The 20482-nt window shown below is 46.2% G+C and overlaps 2 protein-coding genes and 1 non-coding gene across 4 annotated transcripts; all 3 read left to right on the forward strand.

Moving 5' to 3' along the window:
• The first annotated feature begins 7322 nt into the window (after positions 1-7322).
• Positions 7323-9760, forward strand: LOC127314295 (protein IQ-DOMAIN 17). The gene is made up of 5 exons (XM_051344745.2): positions 7323-7533; positions 7663-7977; positions 8068-8346; positions 8446-8592; positions 8688-9760. Exons 1-5 carry the CDS (start codon positions 7405-7407, stop codon positions 9468-9470), a joined length of 1653 nt encoding a protein of 550 aa, XP_051200705.1. The 5' UTR covers positions 7323-7404; the 3' UTR covers positions 9471-9760.
• Positions 9761-13296: 3536 nt separating this feature from the next.
• Positions 13297-19889, forward strand: LOC127314293 (probable GTP-binding protein OBGM, mitochondrial). Of its 2 annotated transcripts, none has more exons than XM_051344742.2 (6): positions 13297-13591; positions 16814-17414; positions 17504-17612; positions 17952-18034; positions 18314-18376; positions 18469-19889. In XM_051344742.2, the coding sequence occupies exons 2-6, from the start codon at positions 17280-17282 to the stop codon at positions 19645-19647; spliced, it is 1569 nt and encodes a 522-aa protein (XP_051200702.1). In that variant the 5' UTR covers positions 13297-13591; positions 16814-17279; the 3' UTR covers positions 19648-19889. The 2 variants fall into 2 exon arrangements, with proteins under 2 accessions (XP_051200702.1, XP_051200703.1); XM_051344743.2 differs by lacking the exon at positions 13297-13591 and adding an exon at positions 15819-16016.
• Positions 19890-20120: 231 nt separating this feature from the next.
• TRNAK-CUU (transfer RNA lysine (anticodon CUU)) lies at positions 20121-20193 on the forward strand. The gene has a single exon. It is a non-coding gene; the product is annotated as a tRNA-Lys (tRNA).
• Positions 20194-20482: the final 289 nt, after the last annotated feature.

Raw genomic sequence — 20482 nt, forward strand, 5'->3', positions numbered from 1 at the left:
ATAAGATGTGATGGAATAAAAATATAGTTTCACTAGAGGAACCTGATAATGTTGTCGATGAAGAAGGGGATGCCTTGGGCATCCCCAAGCTTAGACACTTGAGTCTTCTTGATATATGCAGGGGTGAACCACCGGGGCATCCCCAAGCTTAGAGCTTTCACTCTCCTTGATCATATTGTATCATCTCCCTCTCTTGATCCTTGAAAACTTCCTCCACACCAAACTCAAAACAACTCATTAGAGGGTTAGTGCACAATTAAAATTTACATGTTCAGAGGTGACACAATCATTCTTAACACTTCTGGACATTGCACAAAGCTACTGAAAGTTAATGGAATCGAAAAATCCATCAAGCATAGCAAAACAGGCAATGCGAAATAAAAGGCAGAATCTGTCAAAACAGAACAGTTCGTAAAGACGAATTTTATTGAGGCACCAGACTTGCTCAAATGAAAATGCTCAAATTGAATGAAAGTTGCGTACATATCTGAGGATCACTCACGTAAATTGGCATAATTTTATGAGTTACCTACAGAGAATTAGGCCCAGATTCGTGACAGCAAAGAAATCTGTTTCTGCGCAGTAATCCAAATCTAGTATGAACCTTACTATCAACGACTTTACTTGGCACAACAATGCACAAAACTAAGATAAGGAGAGGTTGCTACAGTAGTAACAACTTCCAAGACTCAAATATAAAATAAAAGTACTGTAGTAAAAACATGGGTTGTCTCCCATAAGCGCTTTTCTTTAACGCCTTTCAGCTAGGCGCAGAAAGTGTATATCAAGTATTATCAAGAGATGATGCCTCTACAGCGGGGTTTGGAGTTTTCTCAACTATGCACTGTATCTTATCTATGTAAGTTTCAGAGGCTCCCTTTTTATTACCCTTAGGCTTGCTACTCTCATCAAACAAATCTTCAGGAACAATCCAATCAAAATTCTTTTCTAGTGCCTCGCACATTCCCAAGAGCTTGCAAGGTATTGATGTTTTAATATCCCCCTTATAATTAACTTTATTAGTGTACTTTTGTCTATCTTTTTCCATCTTTTAAAGGGTGCTAGCAAAGTTTGTATAAGAGCCAAGCATATTATATTTAGTAAAGACCTTTCTAGCTTCTCTTGCTACATCCCCAAATTCTTTAAGAAGGGTTTCTAGGACAAAATCTTTCTTTTCTCCTTCTTCCATATCACTTAGTGTAAGGAACATATGCTGCATTACGGGGTTGAGGTTAACAAATCTAGCTTCTAACATGTGTACTAAAGAAGCAGCAGCAATTTCATAAGTAGGAGCAAGTTCTACCAGGTGTCTATCTTCAAAATCTTCAACCGTGCTAATATGAGTGAAAAAATCTTCTATATTATCTTTCCCGAGGATAGACCCTCGGCCTACCGGTACATCTTTAAGAATAAACTTAGGAGGAAACATGATGAAATAAGTAAAGTAAATGCAAGTAACTAATTTTTTTGTGTTTTTAATATGGAGAATGCAAACAAGACAGTAAATAAAGTAAAATTAGCAACTAATTTTTTTTGTATTTTGATTTAGTGCAGCAAACAAAGTAGTAAATAAAATAAAGCAAGACAAAAACAAAGTAAAGAGATTGGGATGTGGAGACTCCCCTTGCAGCGTGTCTTGATCTCCCCGGCAACGGAGCCAGAAATTTAGCTTGACACGCGTACAACACGCGACCGTTGGGAACCCCAAGTGGAAGGTGTGATGCGTACAGCAGTAAGTTTCCCTCAGTTAGAAACCAAGGTTTATCGAACCAGTAGGAGTCAATAAGCACGTTGAAGGTTGATGGCGGCGAGATGTAGTGCGGCGCAACACCAGGGATTCCGGCGCCAACGTGGAACCTGCACAACACAACCAAAGTACTTTGCCCCAACGAAACAGTGAGGTTGTCAATCTCACTGGCTTGCTGTAACAAAGGATTAGATGTATAGTGTGGATGATGATTGTTTGCAGAGAACAGTAGAACAAGTATTGCAGTAGATTGTATTCGATGTAAAGGAATGGACCGGGGTCCACAGTTCACTAGTGGTGTCTCTCCCACAAGATAAATAGCATGTTGGGTGAACAAATTACAGTTGGGCAATTGACAAATAGAGAGGGCATGACAATGCACATACATGATATGATGAGTATTGTGAGATTTAATTGGGCATTACGACAAAGTACATAGACCGCTATCCAAAGATGCATCTATGCCTAAAAAGTCCACCTTCAGGTTATCATCCGAACCCCTTCCAGTATTAAGTTGCAAACAACAGACAATTGCATTAAGTATGGTGCGTAATGTAATCAATAACTACATCCTCGGACATAGCATCAATGTTTTATCCCTAGTGGCAACAACACATCCACAACCTTAGGGGTTTCTGTCACTCCCCCAGATTCAATAGAGGCATAAACCCACTATCGAGCATAAATACTCCCTCTTGGAGTTACAAGCATCAACTTGGCCAAAGCATCTACTAGTAACGGAGAGCATGCAAGATCATAAACAACACAAAGATAGATTGATAATCAACATAACATAGTATTCTCTATCCATCGGATCCCAACAAACACAACATATAGTATTACAGATAGATGATCTTGATCATGTTAGGCAGCTCACAAGACCCGACAATGAAGCATAATGAGGAGAAGACAACCATCTAGCTACTGCTATGGACCCATAGTCCAGGGGTGAACTACTCACTCATCACTCCGGAGGCGACCATGGCGGTGTAGAGTCCTCCGGGAGATGAATCCCCTCTCCGGCAGGGTGCCGGAGGCGATCTCCTGAATCCCCCGAGATGGGATTGGCGGCGGCGGCGTCTCTGGAAGGTTTTCCGTATCGTGGCTCTCGGTACTAGGGGTTTCGCGATGAAGGCTATATGTAGGCGGAAGGGCAGGTCAGGGGGCCACACGAGGGGCCCACACAACAGGCCGGCGCGGCCAAGGCCCAGGCCGCGCCGCCCTGGTGTCTGGCCACATCGTGGCCCCACTTCGTCTTCCCTTCGGTCTTCTGGAAGCTTCGTGTGAAAATAGGCCCCTGGGCGTTGATTTCGTCCAATTCCGAGAATATTTCCTTACTAGGATTTCTGAAACCAAAAACAGCAGAAACAAGAACTCGGCTCTTCGGCATCTCGTTAATAGGTTAGTGCCGGAAAATGCATAAATATGACATAAAGTATGCATAAAACATGTAGATATCATCAATAATGTGGCATGGAACATAAGAAATTATCGATACGTCGGAGACGTATCTAGGCTCGGGGCTGTACCGGTAGCTATGTGGTTAATCTCTCTCCTATGTACTTCAATACAATGATCTCATGAGCTGCCTTACATGATTGAGATTCATATGAGTTTTGTATCACAATTCATCTATGTGCTACTCTAGTGATGTTATTAAAGTAGTCTATTCCTCCTCCATGATGTAATGTTGACAGTGTGTGCATCATGAAGTACTTGGTATATGCTATGATTGTGATCTCTTGTAGATTATGAAGTTAACTATTACTATGATGGTATTGATGTGATCTATTCCTCCTTTCATAGTGTGATGGTAACAGTGTGCATGCTATGTTAGTACTTGGTATAGTTGCGTTGATCTATCGTGCACTCTAAGGCTATCTAAATATGAATATCGAATATTGTGGAGCTTGTTAACTCCGGCATTGAGGGTTCGTGTAATCCTACACAATTAGTGGTGTTCATCATCCAACAAGAGAGTGTAGAGTATAGTATTTATCTATTCTGTTATGTGATCAATGTTGAGAGTGTCCACTAGTGAAAGTATAATCCCTAGGCCTTGTTCCTAAATACTGCTATCGCTGCTTGTTTACTGTTTTACAAACCTCTGCTCTTGGAGGCCCAACACTGTCTACAAGAATAGAAGCACCCGTAGACATCAATGAACCACATAGCTACCGGTAGAGCCCTCAGCCTCGGGGGAGAACTACTCCCTCCTCATCATGGAGACAGCGATGGCGGTGAAGATGGCGGTGGAGATGCCTTCCGGGGGCACTTCCCCGTCCCGGCAGGGTGCCGGAACAGAGACTTCTGTCCCCCGAATCTTGGCTTCGTGATGGCGGCGGCTCTGGAAGGTTTTCTGTATCGTGGCTTATTCCTTTAGGGTTTTCGCGACGGAGGCTTTAAGTAGGCGGAAGGGTAGCCTCGGAGGAGTCCTCGGGGACCCACACACTAGGGGGGCGCCCTCCCCTTGGCCGCGCCGCCATGTGGGGTGGGGCCCCCTGGGCTTCCCTCTGGTCCCTCTTCGGTGCTTTGGAAGCTTCCGGGAAAATAAGATATTGGGCGTTGATTTCGTCCGATTCTGAGAATATTTCCTTTGTAGGATTTCTGAAACCAAAAACAGCAGAAAACAGCAACTGGCCCTTCGGCATCTCGTCAATAGGTTAGTTCCGGAAAATGCATAATAATGACATAAAGTGTGTATAAAACATGTGAGTATCATCATAAAAGTAGCATGGAACATAAGAAATTATGGATACGTTGGAGACGTATCATAGGCCTAAAAATAATAGAAGGAAAACTCCAGAGGAAAACGTGAAAAGGAGTTCAAATACTAACTAGGGCAGGCATGACCATGCATTGCACAATACGTGGAAACCCTGACCATAACAAAAACGGCATACCAAGTGGCTAGAGGAGAAGAACAGGGTGAATGTTCAAGTAGTCGTGGAAAATGAGGACTATGATGATCTATCAATGTTGGAGCACATAATTCCCCAAAACCCTGATCCCACAGGTGATCCAATGCATAACCAGCAAACCATGGTCTACAATATTGGACAAGAGGTGACAATTATATAGCATGGTCTATAATATTTTTTGCAGTACTTAGTTAACCTGGAAAGTCATATAGCATTCATGGTATTTATGCAGGAAAGAGCTCATTTACCACTGCCAAGGGTTCAAGGTCGTTTGCCTGATGAGAGCACCTTTGTGGCTACATCTAGAGAGTCTCTTCCATCAGCAAGAGTCACAAATGCACAAAAAGGAGCTAGCACAAGTACATCAACATACAGTTATAGAGGAAGAGGAAGAGGAAAGAGCAAGAAGAAGGGAACTCTTGATGCTGCGAGCACACATGCTGGTACATCACAGCCTACAAGAGAAAGAGGAAGATGATCTTCCAAGAGAAGGGCCTACACAGATGCTCCATCACAGCCTGCAACATGAAGAAATAGGGCAAACACATACACCACTGGGCCTGGATCAGCAGACTGGCTATTGTTTGGTGATGAGCAAGATGGAGCAAGGTAGTCTAACAAGATGGAGGAAATCCAAATAAGTCAAAATGCATCTGCAATGTAGATGCTTCTGCAATGTCCAATGTTTAGTTCATGAGTGAACTATGTTGCTTCTTGTCGTCCAAGTTTCAGTTCAAATTTGAACTTATTCAATTGTTTAATGTACTGAGATATTTCATACTATTTTCATAATTTCATTGCTTGCAAAGTTGCAACACTGGAATATTTGACAAAGACAGTAAACTTTATTTCATAGATTCAGAAGAGTACACATTCTTGCATGCTGCACACTAACATTGAGATAAGCTCATGAGATAATAACCCCTAGTGATCAAAGCTACACAAACATAGACCAGTACAAAAGCACAAACCACAATAACTGCCCTAAGTTCCTTGCTATCTCTATTTCTCATCTCCAACAAGTGCTTTTTCACCAAGTTTTGATTCTCTGCCTTCAGTTTCTCAATCTCTTGCTCCATTTCAGCAATCCTCCTCACCAGCAATGTGTTGTCATCAGGCAATATTACTTCTGAGCTTATATGATTTCGAGAATTGAGCAAAATGGAGTACAATTCAGTTAACTGAATTTTGCAATGAACACAAAAGTTCAGTTAAGCAAACAAGATGCAGAGCACCTACCTTTGGAGCACCAGCACCACTCCATGCTTCCATCGTTGTCGACCATCCATTGGCCTCCTTCCAGTAGCATTCATCCGTAACTGTAGCCCAGGCATTGCCCTCCTTCCAGATGGCACCATCTGTCAGCCCTGGTTTGACTTTGCCAGTGTTGCCGGGGACGGCTGAGGCAGCGGCGGCGCCTGCGCCTGGAGGATGCGCATGTGATCCTCCATGCTCACGTTGGGATCCAGCATTGGCCGGCAGCCGATTGGCTCCGCCATGGCTGCTCTTTCCTCCTCCAACGCCAGAATGCAGTACATAATCATGGACTTGTTGTACAGCTTCTCGTGGCGCCACCTCGCCCGGACCTCCGCCTGCGCCCGCGCCTCCACATCTCGCATGCGCTGAGTGCGACATGGAGCCCCGGTGGGCACGGGCCGGCCCCTCCACCGCACCCCTCCACGGCGGAATCCTGGGGGCGGGGACGTGCCAGTGCTCTCCATCGACCCCTCTGCGTCCGCCATGCGCCGCCGCCACCAGGATTCCGCCGCCGCTAGGGTTGTCGAGTGAGAGGTGAGGGGATTTCATCGCGAGAGGAGAGGGGATTTCGTCGCTTAGGAGAGAGGAAAAATACTGAGCGAGAGGAGAGGAGAGGGAAGGGGATTTCGTCACGAGAAAGAAATGCTTCAGGGGCTTCCTTGCAAAATTACATAGCAAGGCGGGAGCATACGTGGCAGCTGCTGGGAGGTTTTGTATGAACTTGCACATGCATGACAAGGTTCTGTACCGCGGGAACTCACCGAAAAAGGTTTTGTATGAATCTGCACATGGTGAACAAGGTTTTGTACAAATGGTGCAATTATCTCGAAAAAATTTAGAATAGAAGGCCAAAATGCCCTAACTAGCTACCTACACTCGGTGTAAACCTTTCCTTGGGTCACGTGTGACTCTTCCTTCATTCACTTGTCACTATAATATTTGTACTAGAAAGCAAAGCGATGGTACTGGCACGGTACAAATATGCTTGTCGAAGCGAATCATTTCGCACCTGCAGCGCGCACACACGTACGTCCCACTCAACACTCATCATCACCACCCGAACGGATTAGACAAACGGCTCCAAAGCCTTTCCCCCTCCTCCCCGGGGCTCCACCTCCACGCCATCGTAACGTTCACCCACCCCTGCCACACCACAAAGCGACCGGCCCCACCTGCCAGCCACCGTGGCGACTTCCTCCAAGCTCCGCTAGTGCCGACGACAGTACAGTCTTCTCCACTCCACTCCGCTGCTGCTCTGCCAATGGCTGGGTGGGTGGCTCCACATAAAAGCCGCAGGGGCAGCGCGTGAGTCATCAACCGCGCGTGAGCCTGTAATAATAGCTCGCCCGCCCGCCTCCGCCTGGCGTGCCGCAGTAGTAGCGAGCTAGGATCTATCGAGTAAGTAGCGAGTAGGAGAAGATCAGGAGCTAGCTAGCCGATGCCCGGGGCGGCGGCAGCCGCGCGCCGGTGCTGCTGACGATGGGGAACAAGAAGGGCGGCTCGTCCTGGCTCACCGCCGTCAAGCGGGCCTTCCGCTCCCCGTCCAAGGAGGACAGCCCCAAGAAGGCGCCGCGCCTCCGCGAGGACCCCGACGCCGAGGAGGACAAGGTCCGGTGCCCGTTGCATCTTCTCTGCTCGTATTCCCACCTTATCGGCGTTTCATTGCTTACTATCAGTTTTGATTTGAGGGGGCCGTTTAATGACATTTTTTCTGTATCGTGCGCTTCCGCCAAGCAGAACAAGAGGGAGCGGAGGAGATGGCTGTTCAGGAGGTCCTCCTCCCCGTCCCCTTCGCCGGCGGCTCCTCCGGCGCCGGAGCATCAGCAGCAGCAGAACCAATCGGCGGCGGCGAGGTCCGCGCCGGGGCCTTCGGTGACGGATGAGCAGCGCCACGCCATCGCGCTCGCCGTGGCGACGGCCGCCACGGCCGAAGCCGCCGTGGCCACGGCGCAGGCGGCGGCCGAGGTGGTCCGCCTCACCCGCCCCTCCTCCAGCTTCGTGCGCGAGCACTACGCCGCCGTCGCCGTGCAGACCGCCTTCCGAGGCTACCTGGTACCAACTACTCCACTGCTACCGGCAATGGCCGCGCCGCACTTGCCGCAGTAAGCTTGACGCTAATGGGCGGTTGTCTTGCTCTCGCAGGCGAGGCGCGCGCTGCGCGCTCTCAAGGGGCTGGTGAAGCTGCAGGCGCTGGTGCGCGGCCACAACGTGCGGAAGCAGGCCAACATGACGCTGCGCTGCATGCAGGCGCTGGTGCGCGTCCAGGCGCGCGTGCGCGACCAGCGGATGCGCCTCTCGCAGGACTCCCTCTCCGCCGCCGGCGCCGCCGCCTGCGGCAGCAGCAAGTCCTCGTACAGCGTCGACACGTCCACCTTCTGGGACTCCAAGTACACCCACGAGTACGCCGAGCGACGCTCCGTGGTCCGTCTCCGTCTGCAAACTCAACCAACCAACATCGCATCTCAAGTACTACTTTCCGTAAATGTTTGATTGATGGTGATGGATTGGGTTGGTTTGCAGGAGCGGTCGAGAGACGGCAGCAGCTTCGCCGCCGACGACTGGGACGATCGGCCGCGGACGATTGAGGAGATCCAGGCCATGCTGCAGACCAGGAAAGACGCCGCTCTCAAGCGCGAGAGAGCGCTCTCCTACGCCTTCTCCCATCAAGTAATAATAATGCATTAGGTGATTGCATTTGAACTGCCCAGATTGTACTATGTTCGATCTTACTGATTGGTTGCTGCCGTGTTTTCATTCACAAGATTTGGAGGAACCCTGCCCCGTCCGCGGAGGAAGAGATGGACGTCGACGGGCAGCCGCGCTGGGCGGAGAGGTGGATGGCGTCACGGGCATCCTTCGACACCAACAGGAGCAGCTCCCGAACCGCGGCGGCCGCCGCCGCGCCAGGACGCGCGTCCACGGACCACCGCGACCAGGTCAAGACGCTGGAGATCGACACCGGGCGCCCCTTCTCCTACTCCACGCCAAGGCGGCAGGCCCCGCCGTCGCAGCACGGGAGCGGCTCGCCGATGCACCGGGCGCAGCACCACCACCACTCCGCGGGGACGCCGTCGCCGGGGAAGGCGCGCCCGCCGATCCAGGTCCGCTCCGCCAGCCCGCGCGTGGAGCGCGGCGGCGCCGGCGGGGGCAGCTACACCCCGAGCCTGCACTCCCAGCGCCACGCGTCCTCCGGCTCGGCAGTGCCGAACTACATGGCGGCCACGGAGTCGGCCAAGGCGCGCATCCGCTCCCAGAGCGCGCCGCGGCAGCGCCCCGCGACCCCGGAGCGCGACCGGCCGCAGACCGCGTACAACCCCGCGACCGGGAGCGCCAAGAAGAGGCTGTCGTTCCCCGTCCCGCTGGACGCGTACGGCGGCGGCGGCGGGTACGCGCAGAGCCTGCGGAGCCCGAGCTTCAAGAGCGCGACGGGGCGGTTCACCTCCGAGCAGCGCTCCACCGTGTCGTCCTTGTCGTGCGCGGAGAGCGTAGGCGGGGAGCCGATCTCGCCGTCGTCCACCACCGACCTCCGCCGCTGGCTCCGCTGAGCCTGGCCGCCGGCGGCGAGGTGTTCGGTGTAATGCTTGCTCTGCTATTTTTTTATGTCGTAATCTATTTTTTTGCTGTGCCTTTTCGTGTGATTCTGTGCGGTGGGTCTGGAGCGTCAGGGCGCAGGCTGGAAAGAGTAGTTCGTTAGTTGGGTCGTGTTGAAGTTTGGGAAAGCGGGAAAGAAAGGTTGTACTGTAGCTTTACGTGCCTTGGATTGCGTAGGCCCTTTATTTTTTCCCGTCTTTTAGGTTTGTGTTTTCTATGCAGTGGAGCGTTGGCTGGAGTCGTACCCGTTGCGTCTGCCCACGACAATGACAATCGCTTTCTACTCCCTCCATAAATATATAAATGTCTATGCGTTGCCATGGGTTAACAAAATTCTTTTTTTCTTTCAAATATATAAATGTAATGCATGTGAATATTTAAAATCTCGATGCATCAAGCCTAGAAAAATATCATGCATCACGCCAAGGAAAAGAGCATGAGTAGGCACTGGAGGACAAAAAAATTCTAGGTGGCATTTCATCAAAATGATTTGGGTGTAAACACCCTTTGCTTTGATCAAAATGATTTGGGTGTGAAGCTTATTCGGCCTCCCTCGTACAAAGAATAATTTTTCCCATTTTCATGCCCATCAACAATTTGTCAGGCAATCAAGAATAAAATTCGACAACACGACCACATACCCATTTGCCAATCCGCATTCTATACAAAATGCATTTATTGAACAAGAGGTTTTGTTGGCTTTACATTAGCACAAGCATAGGCATCGGAACAAGATTTTTTAGTAAACTAATACACCAATCTTTTATTTAGGTAAAAACATAATATATTAAGCTAGCCCTTATTAAAAATCTTCCTGTCCACTTATGTACCCTGATAAGGAAAAGTGTATGTCTGAAACTTGTTCAAATATCAAAGTATTGTTACATCGTTTAGGAGAGTTTGAAGTAAGAAGCTAGGGGGCTCATCGACCCAATTACATGATGAACGAAAATCAACAAAATCATGAAATCAGAACAACATAAATTAATTAAATGAACATTGTTATTGGTTTTTAGGGTAAGCTGGCAGATGCAAAGATGCACAAACTGAAGGTAGATGACAATATTTACATATTCATGTGTATGCAAAAATTAACAAGAGTGGGAAAAAAAGCGAATTGCTTACAAAAAGTTCTACTTACGAATATTTATTTTTGGTTTCATGTAAAAGAACTGACCATAAATTATGCGGTCCAAGTAGATTCAAAATACTACAAGAAGATGTCACCTCTGCCTCTTCCGCCAACAGACTTGGTCTAATATTTGACAGGGGTGTACTCTGCTCCACCACACGTGCAACAGGCTATACCTTTGGCTAGGCCATAACCTTTATTTCTTGTGGTGCCAGGTCTTTCAAAAACATTCATATGCTTTAAGCAACAATATATACTCTATAGCTAGACATTCTACGGCTAGCATCCTAAGTCATATAATACAACTACTGTTTATTACATGCAAATTTCAAATTCAGCCATCTCAAAGATGTATTTATTTACATTATACAATAATGAGTCTAATAACCTTCAGTGCTTATATATCACTTTTATTTATTCACCTTGATTCTAAAGCTCGGTTTATGAATAGATAATTTATATTACTGCATAAATTTTGCATGTATAATGTATTTATTTACATTATACAATAATGAGTCTAATAACCTTCAGTGCTTATATATCACTTTTATTTATCCACCTTGAGTCTAAAGCTCGGTTTATGAATAGATAATTTATATTACTGCATAAATCATGAACCTGCAACATACAAAATTTATTAAACATTAGAGATATTCACAACTAATGCGGGCTCATGCAGTTTTCATACCCAACAGAGATTCAACAGAGATTCCATATCCCAATAGACCCATGAAAATAAAATGCAATTTCATGGATAAAGATAAACAATATCTGTTTATTTCAATGCAGCTTGATTCCACCTAGAAGCAAGTTTCCAGTATATCAATAAGAAATATGCAGTAGAGGCACGATAAATACATTGTTAAACTTTGTTTTCACTATTTATCATACAACCAAAGTTTGATGCACATCCTTTTTTTATATATATTAGAGTGTAAACTTGTATATTTTCTCAATCTAGAGGGTCTACATTTCCAGCACAACCATCTTGTTTCCATTCATGGCTAATGTTCATATTAGAATGTAAACCTGGATAGTCTTTCTGGCAAGCTTCCAACCATTTTAACAACTGGGCAAGAAATCTCTCTCGCATTCATTTTGGTTTATATGAGGTTGTTTGAGTCGGCTACACAAATCAATACTATCATAAAATGAACAGAGACGAACAACTCTTAGCAAACTAAACCGTCAGTTGGAAATATTTTGCTGAAAAACTACAGTTTCATTGAAATGCTTGCAATCAAGACGGAACAAATTATTGTTTACCACAAAAGCAATCAACACTATAGGCCCAACACTTCCTAACATGGCCGCTACTGTAACCTGCACAATTGAACCAAATCAGGAGGTTAATTCGATGAAGAGCATCGTGGTTGTTTTCCGAGGGGAGGAAAAAGGCCCACATCGACCATCACATCAGATATGCTAATATATGTATCTATTATTCAGTTATGTTTATCAGTACAAAACAACCTGATATTTGCATATATTAACCTCCGATATGCTGCACATAACTCACTTATGTTTATCAGTACAAAACAACCTTTGTTTCAAAAAGTACAAAACAACCTGATATATGTATCTATTATTCGGTTATAGAAACTAACTACATAATGCTGGCTGAACTTGATCTCGCATTCTCTTGGTGATAGATATAAAACCAACTTTAAAGCTATGTGGTGGGTTCGTGGTTGAAGGCTAATAGTTCTGGTTCCCTACTCCGACATCGTCGTGCGTGGGTGCCAGTGCTGAAGTTCGATGGCGTGTCCAGGGACATGCTGCCCTGGTCTGATTCTTTCAATGGCAATGGTTTGTCCTATGACAAACTACATTGGAGGTCCGAAAAGCTGATGATCAGCGATGGAGCCGCGTCGAGCTCAGGTGAAGAGGTGATCTGTCCATTTTTTCCTTGGTGGCTGCTACGGTGGTGCCAAAGAAGATGGATAGGCGTTGTTTTGTCACATAGGTTTATCCTATCTTTCCAGATCTGTAAGATCGGTGTATACGTACTTTGTATCTCGTCTTTTATTCATCAATGAGAATCGTATTACCATGCAAAAAAAAACAAAAAAAAAGCCTAAAGAGATTCATTTCATAAATCAAAAGGTGTCAGCCAGTCTAGTCTAGCAGATTCGAGGCAGTGTTACCTAAATTCCCCGTAGACCATAGATGTTCAGTATATACCGGTACTTACTCATGATCATTTGGTTGATACACGTGGCACTACATGAAAAAAGGAAATGATGCGATTAACCTACAACTACACCTTACGTGATGATACTCCTCCATTCAATAAAACTTGTCTTAAGTTTGTCTAAATTTAGATATATGTAGTCACTATTTAGCACCTAGATATATCCAAATTTAGACAAATTTAAGACAAGTTTCATGAGATGGAGGGAGTACAACAATGGATGTATATTTCTTTCTTGACCATATAACTGGCTAAATTAGTCTAGGATGTACTAAGAGCTCAAATTCTCGGTGTCTCGATGGAAACACCGAACTCTCTTTAGCCTTGTTCGGTGCAAGTGTTTTGTTGGGGTTTTGTAGTGTTTTGGGGTGTAAAATCAAAGCCCGGTTAAAACACTCCAGGGCCATTCGGCGGGCCGGTTTCAGCAGGGTAACGGCCCACACCCGAAGACACGTCTGGCCGAGGTGGAATCGAAACGCTCCACCCCCTCGCATTTTCTCGCGGGCGGCGCAGCGCCCGTCGAAGCCGACGCCGCCACTGCCGACGCTCCAAGCCGCCGCCGACGCTGCCGCTGACGCCGTCCCGCAGCAAAGCCAGCGACGGTCCCTTCCAAGAGCACAGGTCTAGTCTCGCGGCTCTGGCGGCACAGCGACGATTTGACGACGACCGTCGCCTCCGTCCCTCCCCGACGTCCTCCGCCTCCCTCTCCCCCAGTCCTCCTCCTTCGGTAGAAGCTGGACTTCTCTCAGGTACGTCATCCACCTCGTACCCTCATCTCCTGATCTGGTTTCCTGTGAGTGCCGCCTATGGTTCTTATGCAAATCGATGGATGAGTTCTTGATATTAGATAACACCTCGTCCCCTCCTCTCCTGATCTGGTTTATACTTTATAAAGGTACAAATTTCTTTCATGGGCAACTATGAAAACAGTAGGAAATTTACTTCTAGACTTGCTACGCCCTTTTCTAGACTTGATACGCCCTCATCTAGTGATTTGAAAACACATGTGGATCCTTCCATTTGTAGCAAGAACGGGGTTGAATTATTATGAATCAGTATTGTACGCCCTTTTGTAGATTGATATGTGTCCAGGAGAAGGGTTCATTTGTCAATTATGATATTAGAGCGTTGTCTTCTTTCCTAAACATAGACATGTCTGTATTTCTTATTTGGATAAATTTGTGTAAAATATGAGAATCAATCTTTTGATATGTTATGGTTTCCTTTATTTCTAAAAAGTATTCTTGTTGTGCTGGTTTCCTCTATTTAGTGTAGATTTCTTAGAATGTGCTTCAGTGAGAAGTTTCGGAACAGAAATCATACTTTTGTACTGGAAGAAATATTATCCAATCTCAATCTCAGAACAGAAGTACATCTTGGTATTAATGATATGGAGAATAGCTGAAGCTGCAACCATATGGCAGAGACTTGATTCATGCTTTAGCATCTTGGCCGCATTGAGCTTTAAACTATAGTCTTAAACTCTGTTGTTGCTAGACATTTCTGCTGAATTGGTTTCTGTTTGTGTAGACCATATAAGAAACAAGACCATGTTCTGCCCTTATTAAGTTAGCTCATTTATTGAAAACTACCAAATAGTTCTCTCGGTTACTCAGACTGAACCACCGAGGGAGGAAATGCCTAAGTAAACTTGCGGTTCCAACAAGTTTGGTATATTTTTCTTTGTATCGTGCTGCATATCTCGGCCGCCTGGTGACGAGAGGGCGACGGACGAGAGGAAAACGACGCCGTTCCAAGTTGACGCCGCCACAGCCGTTCCAAGCTGCCGCCGCCGCCACCGTTCCAAGACGCCGCTGCCGCCGAGGTTCCAAGCCGTCCCACCGCAAGAGCAAGGCTGACGATGCACATTTCGCTGTTAGCTTAGGATTCGCTGACTTGTTTGTTGTACTGGACTGGCTTCAAAGCTTAGTATCAGTTGATTGGTTTCTGGACTTGATGTATATAAAAGCTAGTAGCCATTAGCTAATTACAAACCGAGATCTTTGATTTCAGATTGTAAGGATTCCAATGGAGAAGATTTGAAGTGACGAGGTTTTTTTTTGTAAATATGTAGTTATTCAGACCCTCCGACACCTTTTTATGGACGAAGGGAGTACAAGTCTAGTTTAAACTGTCAAGAAACATTGTCTTTTTATCCATTTTCTCCATTTGTGTTGAATACACTAGTTTGTAATACCAGTGTTCCAAACAAGTGTTTTGATAAGTGTTTTGGGTGAAAAGGATTTTGTAGTGTTTTGGGTGGTTGGTGTATTCACCCAAAACACCCCTCAAAACACTCCTCGAAACACACAAAAACACTGGCACCGAGGCTGTAGGAGTTTTGGGCCAAAAAAATCCCCGCCCATCCCCGGATAACCCCGTCCCCGGCCCATTTTTCGGACCTCGCGCGTCTCATCCCGTCCTCGTTCTTGCCCAAACCCTACCAAGAGCTGCAGCGAGCGACCGACGGTGAGCGACTGGCGGCCAGGGGTGGAGCCAGCTATATGGCAAGGTTTGGCAGCCGCCATACCTAAAATTTGGCGCTAAGACTAGGTATATATACGCTTCAAGTTCAGCCATCTTCAGGTTTGCATTTGCTGGCTGCCAATGATAGGATTGTTACTTTCTGTAGACTGAACCAATGGAACCGGTAAGGATCACTCCGGACTTCCATGTTGGGCCTAGACGTTGGGTCTAATCGGTAAAGACTAAATCATTTGGGCCGCGTGTGTGTGCTCTAATATAATATGACACTACTAGATACAAATTCATATTTTTTCTATTGTTTCTCTATTTTTGCAGACCATTGGTTTGTTCAACTAGTTAAAAATTGTTGATCAGTTATTCACCTATTTTTTTAATTAGTAAGGTATTTTCAGTGCGATACTTTATTTTACCTTTACGAAATTATATTGTATATGTCAAACAAAAGTAATATTTATTTAGGGGAGTCTTGTATTTTCTCGTTTATTGACTTCGCAACACCTCAAATATATTCCTGGTTCCGCCACTGCTGGCGGCGAGCAACCGGAGGCGAGCGGAGCTGCTGCAGGATAGGCGGAGCAACTTACCGGTGGGAGGGTATGGATCCCGCCTAGCCGCTCTCGCAGATCGCTGCCGTTCTTGCAGACTTACCGGCACCGGCACCGGCACCTACTGCCGTTTGGATCTCCGGTAACCTCTTTCTCTCTCGCTCTTTCCCTTCCATGGCTCCTTATCTGATGTGGGAGCAGAAATCTGTAGGAAATTGATTTGTGGAGGGGCCTGCTCGGCTACTCTGTACTCAATCTTGTGTAGTCTCTAGGAAACTGATTCGTGGAGGGGCCTGCTTGGCTTCTTGGGATCTTGGCTTTAATATCATTTTTAACCATGCTTGCTAGATCTTTGTAATCATGTGCTTTGCTGTGCATTTTTGTCTGCATTTTGCCATCTCGATTGGTTCATGAAGATTGAGGGAAATGATGATGGTGATTCGTGACAGTTAATTCTCTTTCTCTGCACAGAATGATTAGAAGTCCAGTTCTGTATTTTAATTTGCCCAACATAATGAGAAGATGCCCCTGCTTATCCCTTGTCTTGCTGAATGGATACATTATCTGTTGTGCACTTTGTTTCTCTTGGGCAATTGGAGGAAGAATTGATTTGGAGCAGCTTATGGGGCTGAATGGCCACCACTGGTGTACGTTTATTTGGCAATTTAGCGTGGAGATCTTGGCACAATGGTACTCCACCACACTATTGCGAATTTAGTAAATGAAGAGCTAGACAACAACTTGAATTCAGTTATAAACTACATATGCAGATGCTTGCTCTTGTGTTCTCTGTTATGTGAGTAGTATTTTCTCGCTGGTTCCGGATGCAACTAATTATCATCATCGTGGTTAATCTGTATATACTCTTGTTCTGCAATTTCTGTATATATACTCTCATGATTAATTAACTTGGTGCTGATGTATTTTTGTTTATGATAGAGAGTAACACAGAAGCTTATCCATCTTGTTTCTGCAAGTGAACATTCTGGCATTATCTCCAAGTAATTCATTGAGTGGAGAGCTCCCTTGCAGCTGCGATCAGCGGCGATTTTGTCAAGATCGTCTCCAGCAACCGGCGTGGTGGCCGCTTCCGCGAAGACTGAGTTTGTCGGGCTCGTGGTCGGCGAGGAAATGGGGGAAAGGCCGATATACTGAAACCAACTGAAGAAGGCGGGAAAGCCCACGAAGCTTCGTTCTTACGGCCCACAGTCCATAATATCACCCCTTGTCTCGCGCCCCCGCCGCCACGGGACGAGAATCAAGTCCGCCGCCTCTGCCACTTCTCGACGTTCCTGCCTCCAGGCGCGCCGGATCACGGCAACCTCTAAAACACCATTCCGGCGCGGGTCTCCTATCCACCCCAAATTCAGCCGTCCTCGGTGCTTCTTAGACTCAAGCAGAGAAGATGTGGCGGCGGCAGCATGCTCTTCTACGCCGCATCTCGCCGGCGAACATGTCGCCGGCGGCGTGGGTCGGTGGCGGGGCGAGCTACCATGGCTCCTCGCCGGAGGGAAGGAAAGGAAAAGCGTCTCCTTTGCAGGTCACATTCTATCCCCTCACACGGCAACTGCAGTTTTCCGACGAACCGATGGTAATCTGAGGCCTTGAATACCCGTCGTTCCGTTGCAGGCGCGTGGGATGGTGGACAGGTTCAGGCTGTGTGCCAAGGGTGGTGACGGCGGCAATGGCTGCATCAGCCAAAGGCGCTCCAGGTCCGACCGACTAGGCAGGCCTGATGGTGAAGACTAGCAAATTTCACCCACCCTTCCAAATCATCCAATTCCTCTTAACTAGATAGAGCTCTGAATCTTGATTCAAGTATAGTTTTTCGCATTGTCGGTTCTGTTTGTTTGGTTGCACCGTCCAATTGTCTGTTAGCTGTTACTATGGCTTGCAACTGATCATCTCATTTTGGTGGTGTTTGATTGAGCTCTCGTTACTGTTAAAATTTGGTTGTAGATTATGCCCCATTTGCATTATGTCAAAATGTTTCTAGTTGCCGAAGTTAGTTTCTGCTACTTAGTCTATATTTCACGAGCTCAGGATTTGCCCTATTCAATGCAACAAAAATTTGCAGGTGGTGATGGAGGGACAGGTGGTAATGTCATTCTTGAGTGCTCAAGGTCTGTCTGGGATTTCAGTAACTTGCAACATCACACGGTATGCTTTTGAACATCATGTTGTGTGTCCCGGTGTTTGTTTTGCTAGATGCATGACCCCTCTTCTTAAAAGAACACATGTTGTCCTGGTGTGAATGCTGAGCTTGTGTATATTATTGAGTCATAAAGGCTACCCCTTACTTCTTCCAGGGACTTAAGACTAATAGTGTTTCATTACGCTGTAGCTTAATGTCAGATTGAGCCTTTACCAAAGAAGAAGATTCTACATAATTTATGCTTTTTCGTATCATTGTTTTATGTTTATTTATTTTGTGTCCAGAAAGCAACCCGAGGAGGCAATGGACTTTCTAAGAAACAGATAGGGACAGGAGGTCCTGACAAGGTTACCACATATATATGTGTATACATTTGCATATCACGTTTACTTATTTCCCTTTTCGAAATATATAACCTTCATTGCTTGTTGTCCGACAGGTCGCACAAGTACCAATTGGCACAGTGATTCATCTAGTCCGAGGGGAACCACCTTCTTTCACTGTAAATGCACCTACCAGATCTCTAGATCCCTGGGATATCCCAGATGCTGCAGAAGACTCTGCAGACAGTTCCAATCAGAATAACAACAAGGATATCATTTATGGAAATGAAGCTGAAAGAGGAATTAACAATCAGTGGGAGAAGCAAACATACACTAGTTCATGCTCCAAGACTGGGTTTTCGAATGCGGAAGATTGTAATGCAAGTAACACTCAATATCAGGTGGAGATGGATGAAAAGGATCAGTCTGATGATGACGATGGAGAATTTTGGGAGGATGAAGATGAGACAGAGGAAGAGGATGAAGATGCAGATGCAGATGCAGATGAGGCTAGGGAAGAAGATGACATACAGTATTCTGTTGCTGAAATGACAAGAGCTGGGCAGCGGTTGATTGTAGCACGAGGAGGGGAGGGTGGGCTAGGGAATGCTTCTATTGGCAACGATGTGCACCTATCCAAAGAAGATAGACAACAGAAGATATTCCGTTTGAGTGCTGGAGAACCAGGGACAGAGGCCTTTCTTGTATTGGAGCTGAAGAGCATTGCTGATGTTGGCCTTGTTGGGTTGCCTAATGCCGGAAAGAGCACATTGCTGAGTGCTCTCTCTAAAGCTCGCCCGGAGATCGCTGACTACGCATTCACCACACTGAGGCCCAATATTGGTAGCCTAACCTACGACGACTACTTCTCAGTGAAAGTGGCTGACATACCTGGTCTTATCAAAGGTGCCCATGAGAACCGGGGCCTGGGCCATGCCTTCTTGAGGCACATTGAGCGCACCAAAGTTCTGTCCTATGTGCTTGACCTGGCGGCAACACTCAATGGCAGGAAGGGTATCCCACCATGGGAGCAGCTGCATGATCTGGTCGTGGAACTTGAGCATTACCAAGAAGGCTTGACCAAGCGCCCATCGTTGATAGTCGCAAACAAAATAGATGAAGATGGAGCAGATGCAATGTATGAAGAACTGAAGAGGAGAGTGCAGGGTGTTCCGATATTTCCAGTGTGTGCCATCTTGCAAGATGGTGTACCTGATCTGAGAGTTGGCCTCCGGGACCTTATGGATGCCTCAGCCCTGCAGGGCGTTGATTTGAGCAAAATCATTGTAGACTAAAAGGCTGTTTTTTCCTTGAGATACTGACACGGTGGAATTGTTCTCCAAAAAATCCGCCCTATGTTGCCAAATTGGCTATCATTTTTCTTTATATGTGCTGTGTAGCCATGTAGAGCGCAGAATAGATCATCCAGTTTTTTCACGAAATCACTATATAAATTATCAATGGGTGACCAGTAGGCTAATACTAGCGTCTGAAACATTAATTGCCTTTTTTCTGCAAATAAAATTAATTTCGTTTGCATCTGGAAGTTGGAAGAGTGGTTTACTCAGTGTATCTTGCTCTGCTTTGTTTATCATGGCATGGAGCTGTACTCACTGAAGGCCATTTGATCCAGATGCCATGGAATTTTGTTTCCGGTGATTGATTTCTGTTTTCAAACCTTGTGGTAAGTTAAGGTACTGTTTCATTTTGTGTTTGTATTACTTGTACTGTACAGTATTGGATCAAAAGAAAGCACAAGTATCACAAAGCCCGTCTAGCTCAGTTGGTAGAGCGCAAGGCTCTTAACCTTGTGGTCGTGGGTTCGAGCCCCACGGTGGGCGTCCGTTGTTCCAAATTTTTTGTAACTCCTTTTTTGGCAAACTTTACCCTACCTTGTTTTTTGACTCCACAGCTTTCAGATCTGCGGAGAGTACTTTTTCTCTGGTTTAAGATTGTTTTCTCGGAACATTTCTAGCTTCAGTATTTGTGGATCCACCACGCAAAATACTTCCCCTAACAACTCTGAACAATTTATCTGCACGTAAACTCCATTCAATATATATTCAAGATCATATCCCAAGTTGAATAAAGCAAGGTCGGATAGCTTTGCTCAGTTTAAGATAAGTTCTG

This window comes from Lolium perenne, chromosome 7 (genome assembly GCF_019359855.2).
Source record: "Lolium perenne isolate Kyuss_39 chromosome 7, Kyuss_2.0, whole genome shotgun sequence".
Classification (NCBI taxonomy): Eukaryota; Viridiplantae; Streptophyta; class Magnoliopsida; order Poales; family Poaceae; genus Lolium; species Lolium perenne.

Coding starts and splice junctions, on each gene's coding strand:
- LOC127314295 (XM_051344745.2), top strand. CDS start 7,405: ATGGGGAACAAGAAGGGCGGCTCGTCCTGGCTCACCGCCGTCAAGCGG. Junction 7,534..7,662: donor CCGACGCCGAGGAGGACAAG/GTCCGGTGCCCG, acceptor TCCGCCAAGCAG/AACAAGAGGGAGCGGAGGAG. Junction 8,593..8,687: donor CCTACGCCTTCTCCCATCAA/GTAATAATAATG, acceptor TTCATTCACAAG/ATTTGGAGGAACCCTGCCCC.
- LOC127314293 (XM_051344742.2), top strand. CDS start 17,280: ATGTGGCGGCGGCAGCATGCTCTTCTACGCCGCATCTCGCCGGCGAAC. Junction 17,415..17,503: donor GAAAAGCGTCTCCTTTGCAG/GTCACATTCTAT, acceptor GTTCCGTTGCAG/GCGCGTGGGATGGTGGACAG. Junction 18,377..18,468: donor GGACAGGAGGTCCTGACAAG/GTTACCACATAT, acceptor GTTGTCCGACAG/GTCGCACAAGTACCAATTGG.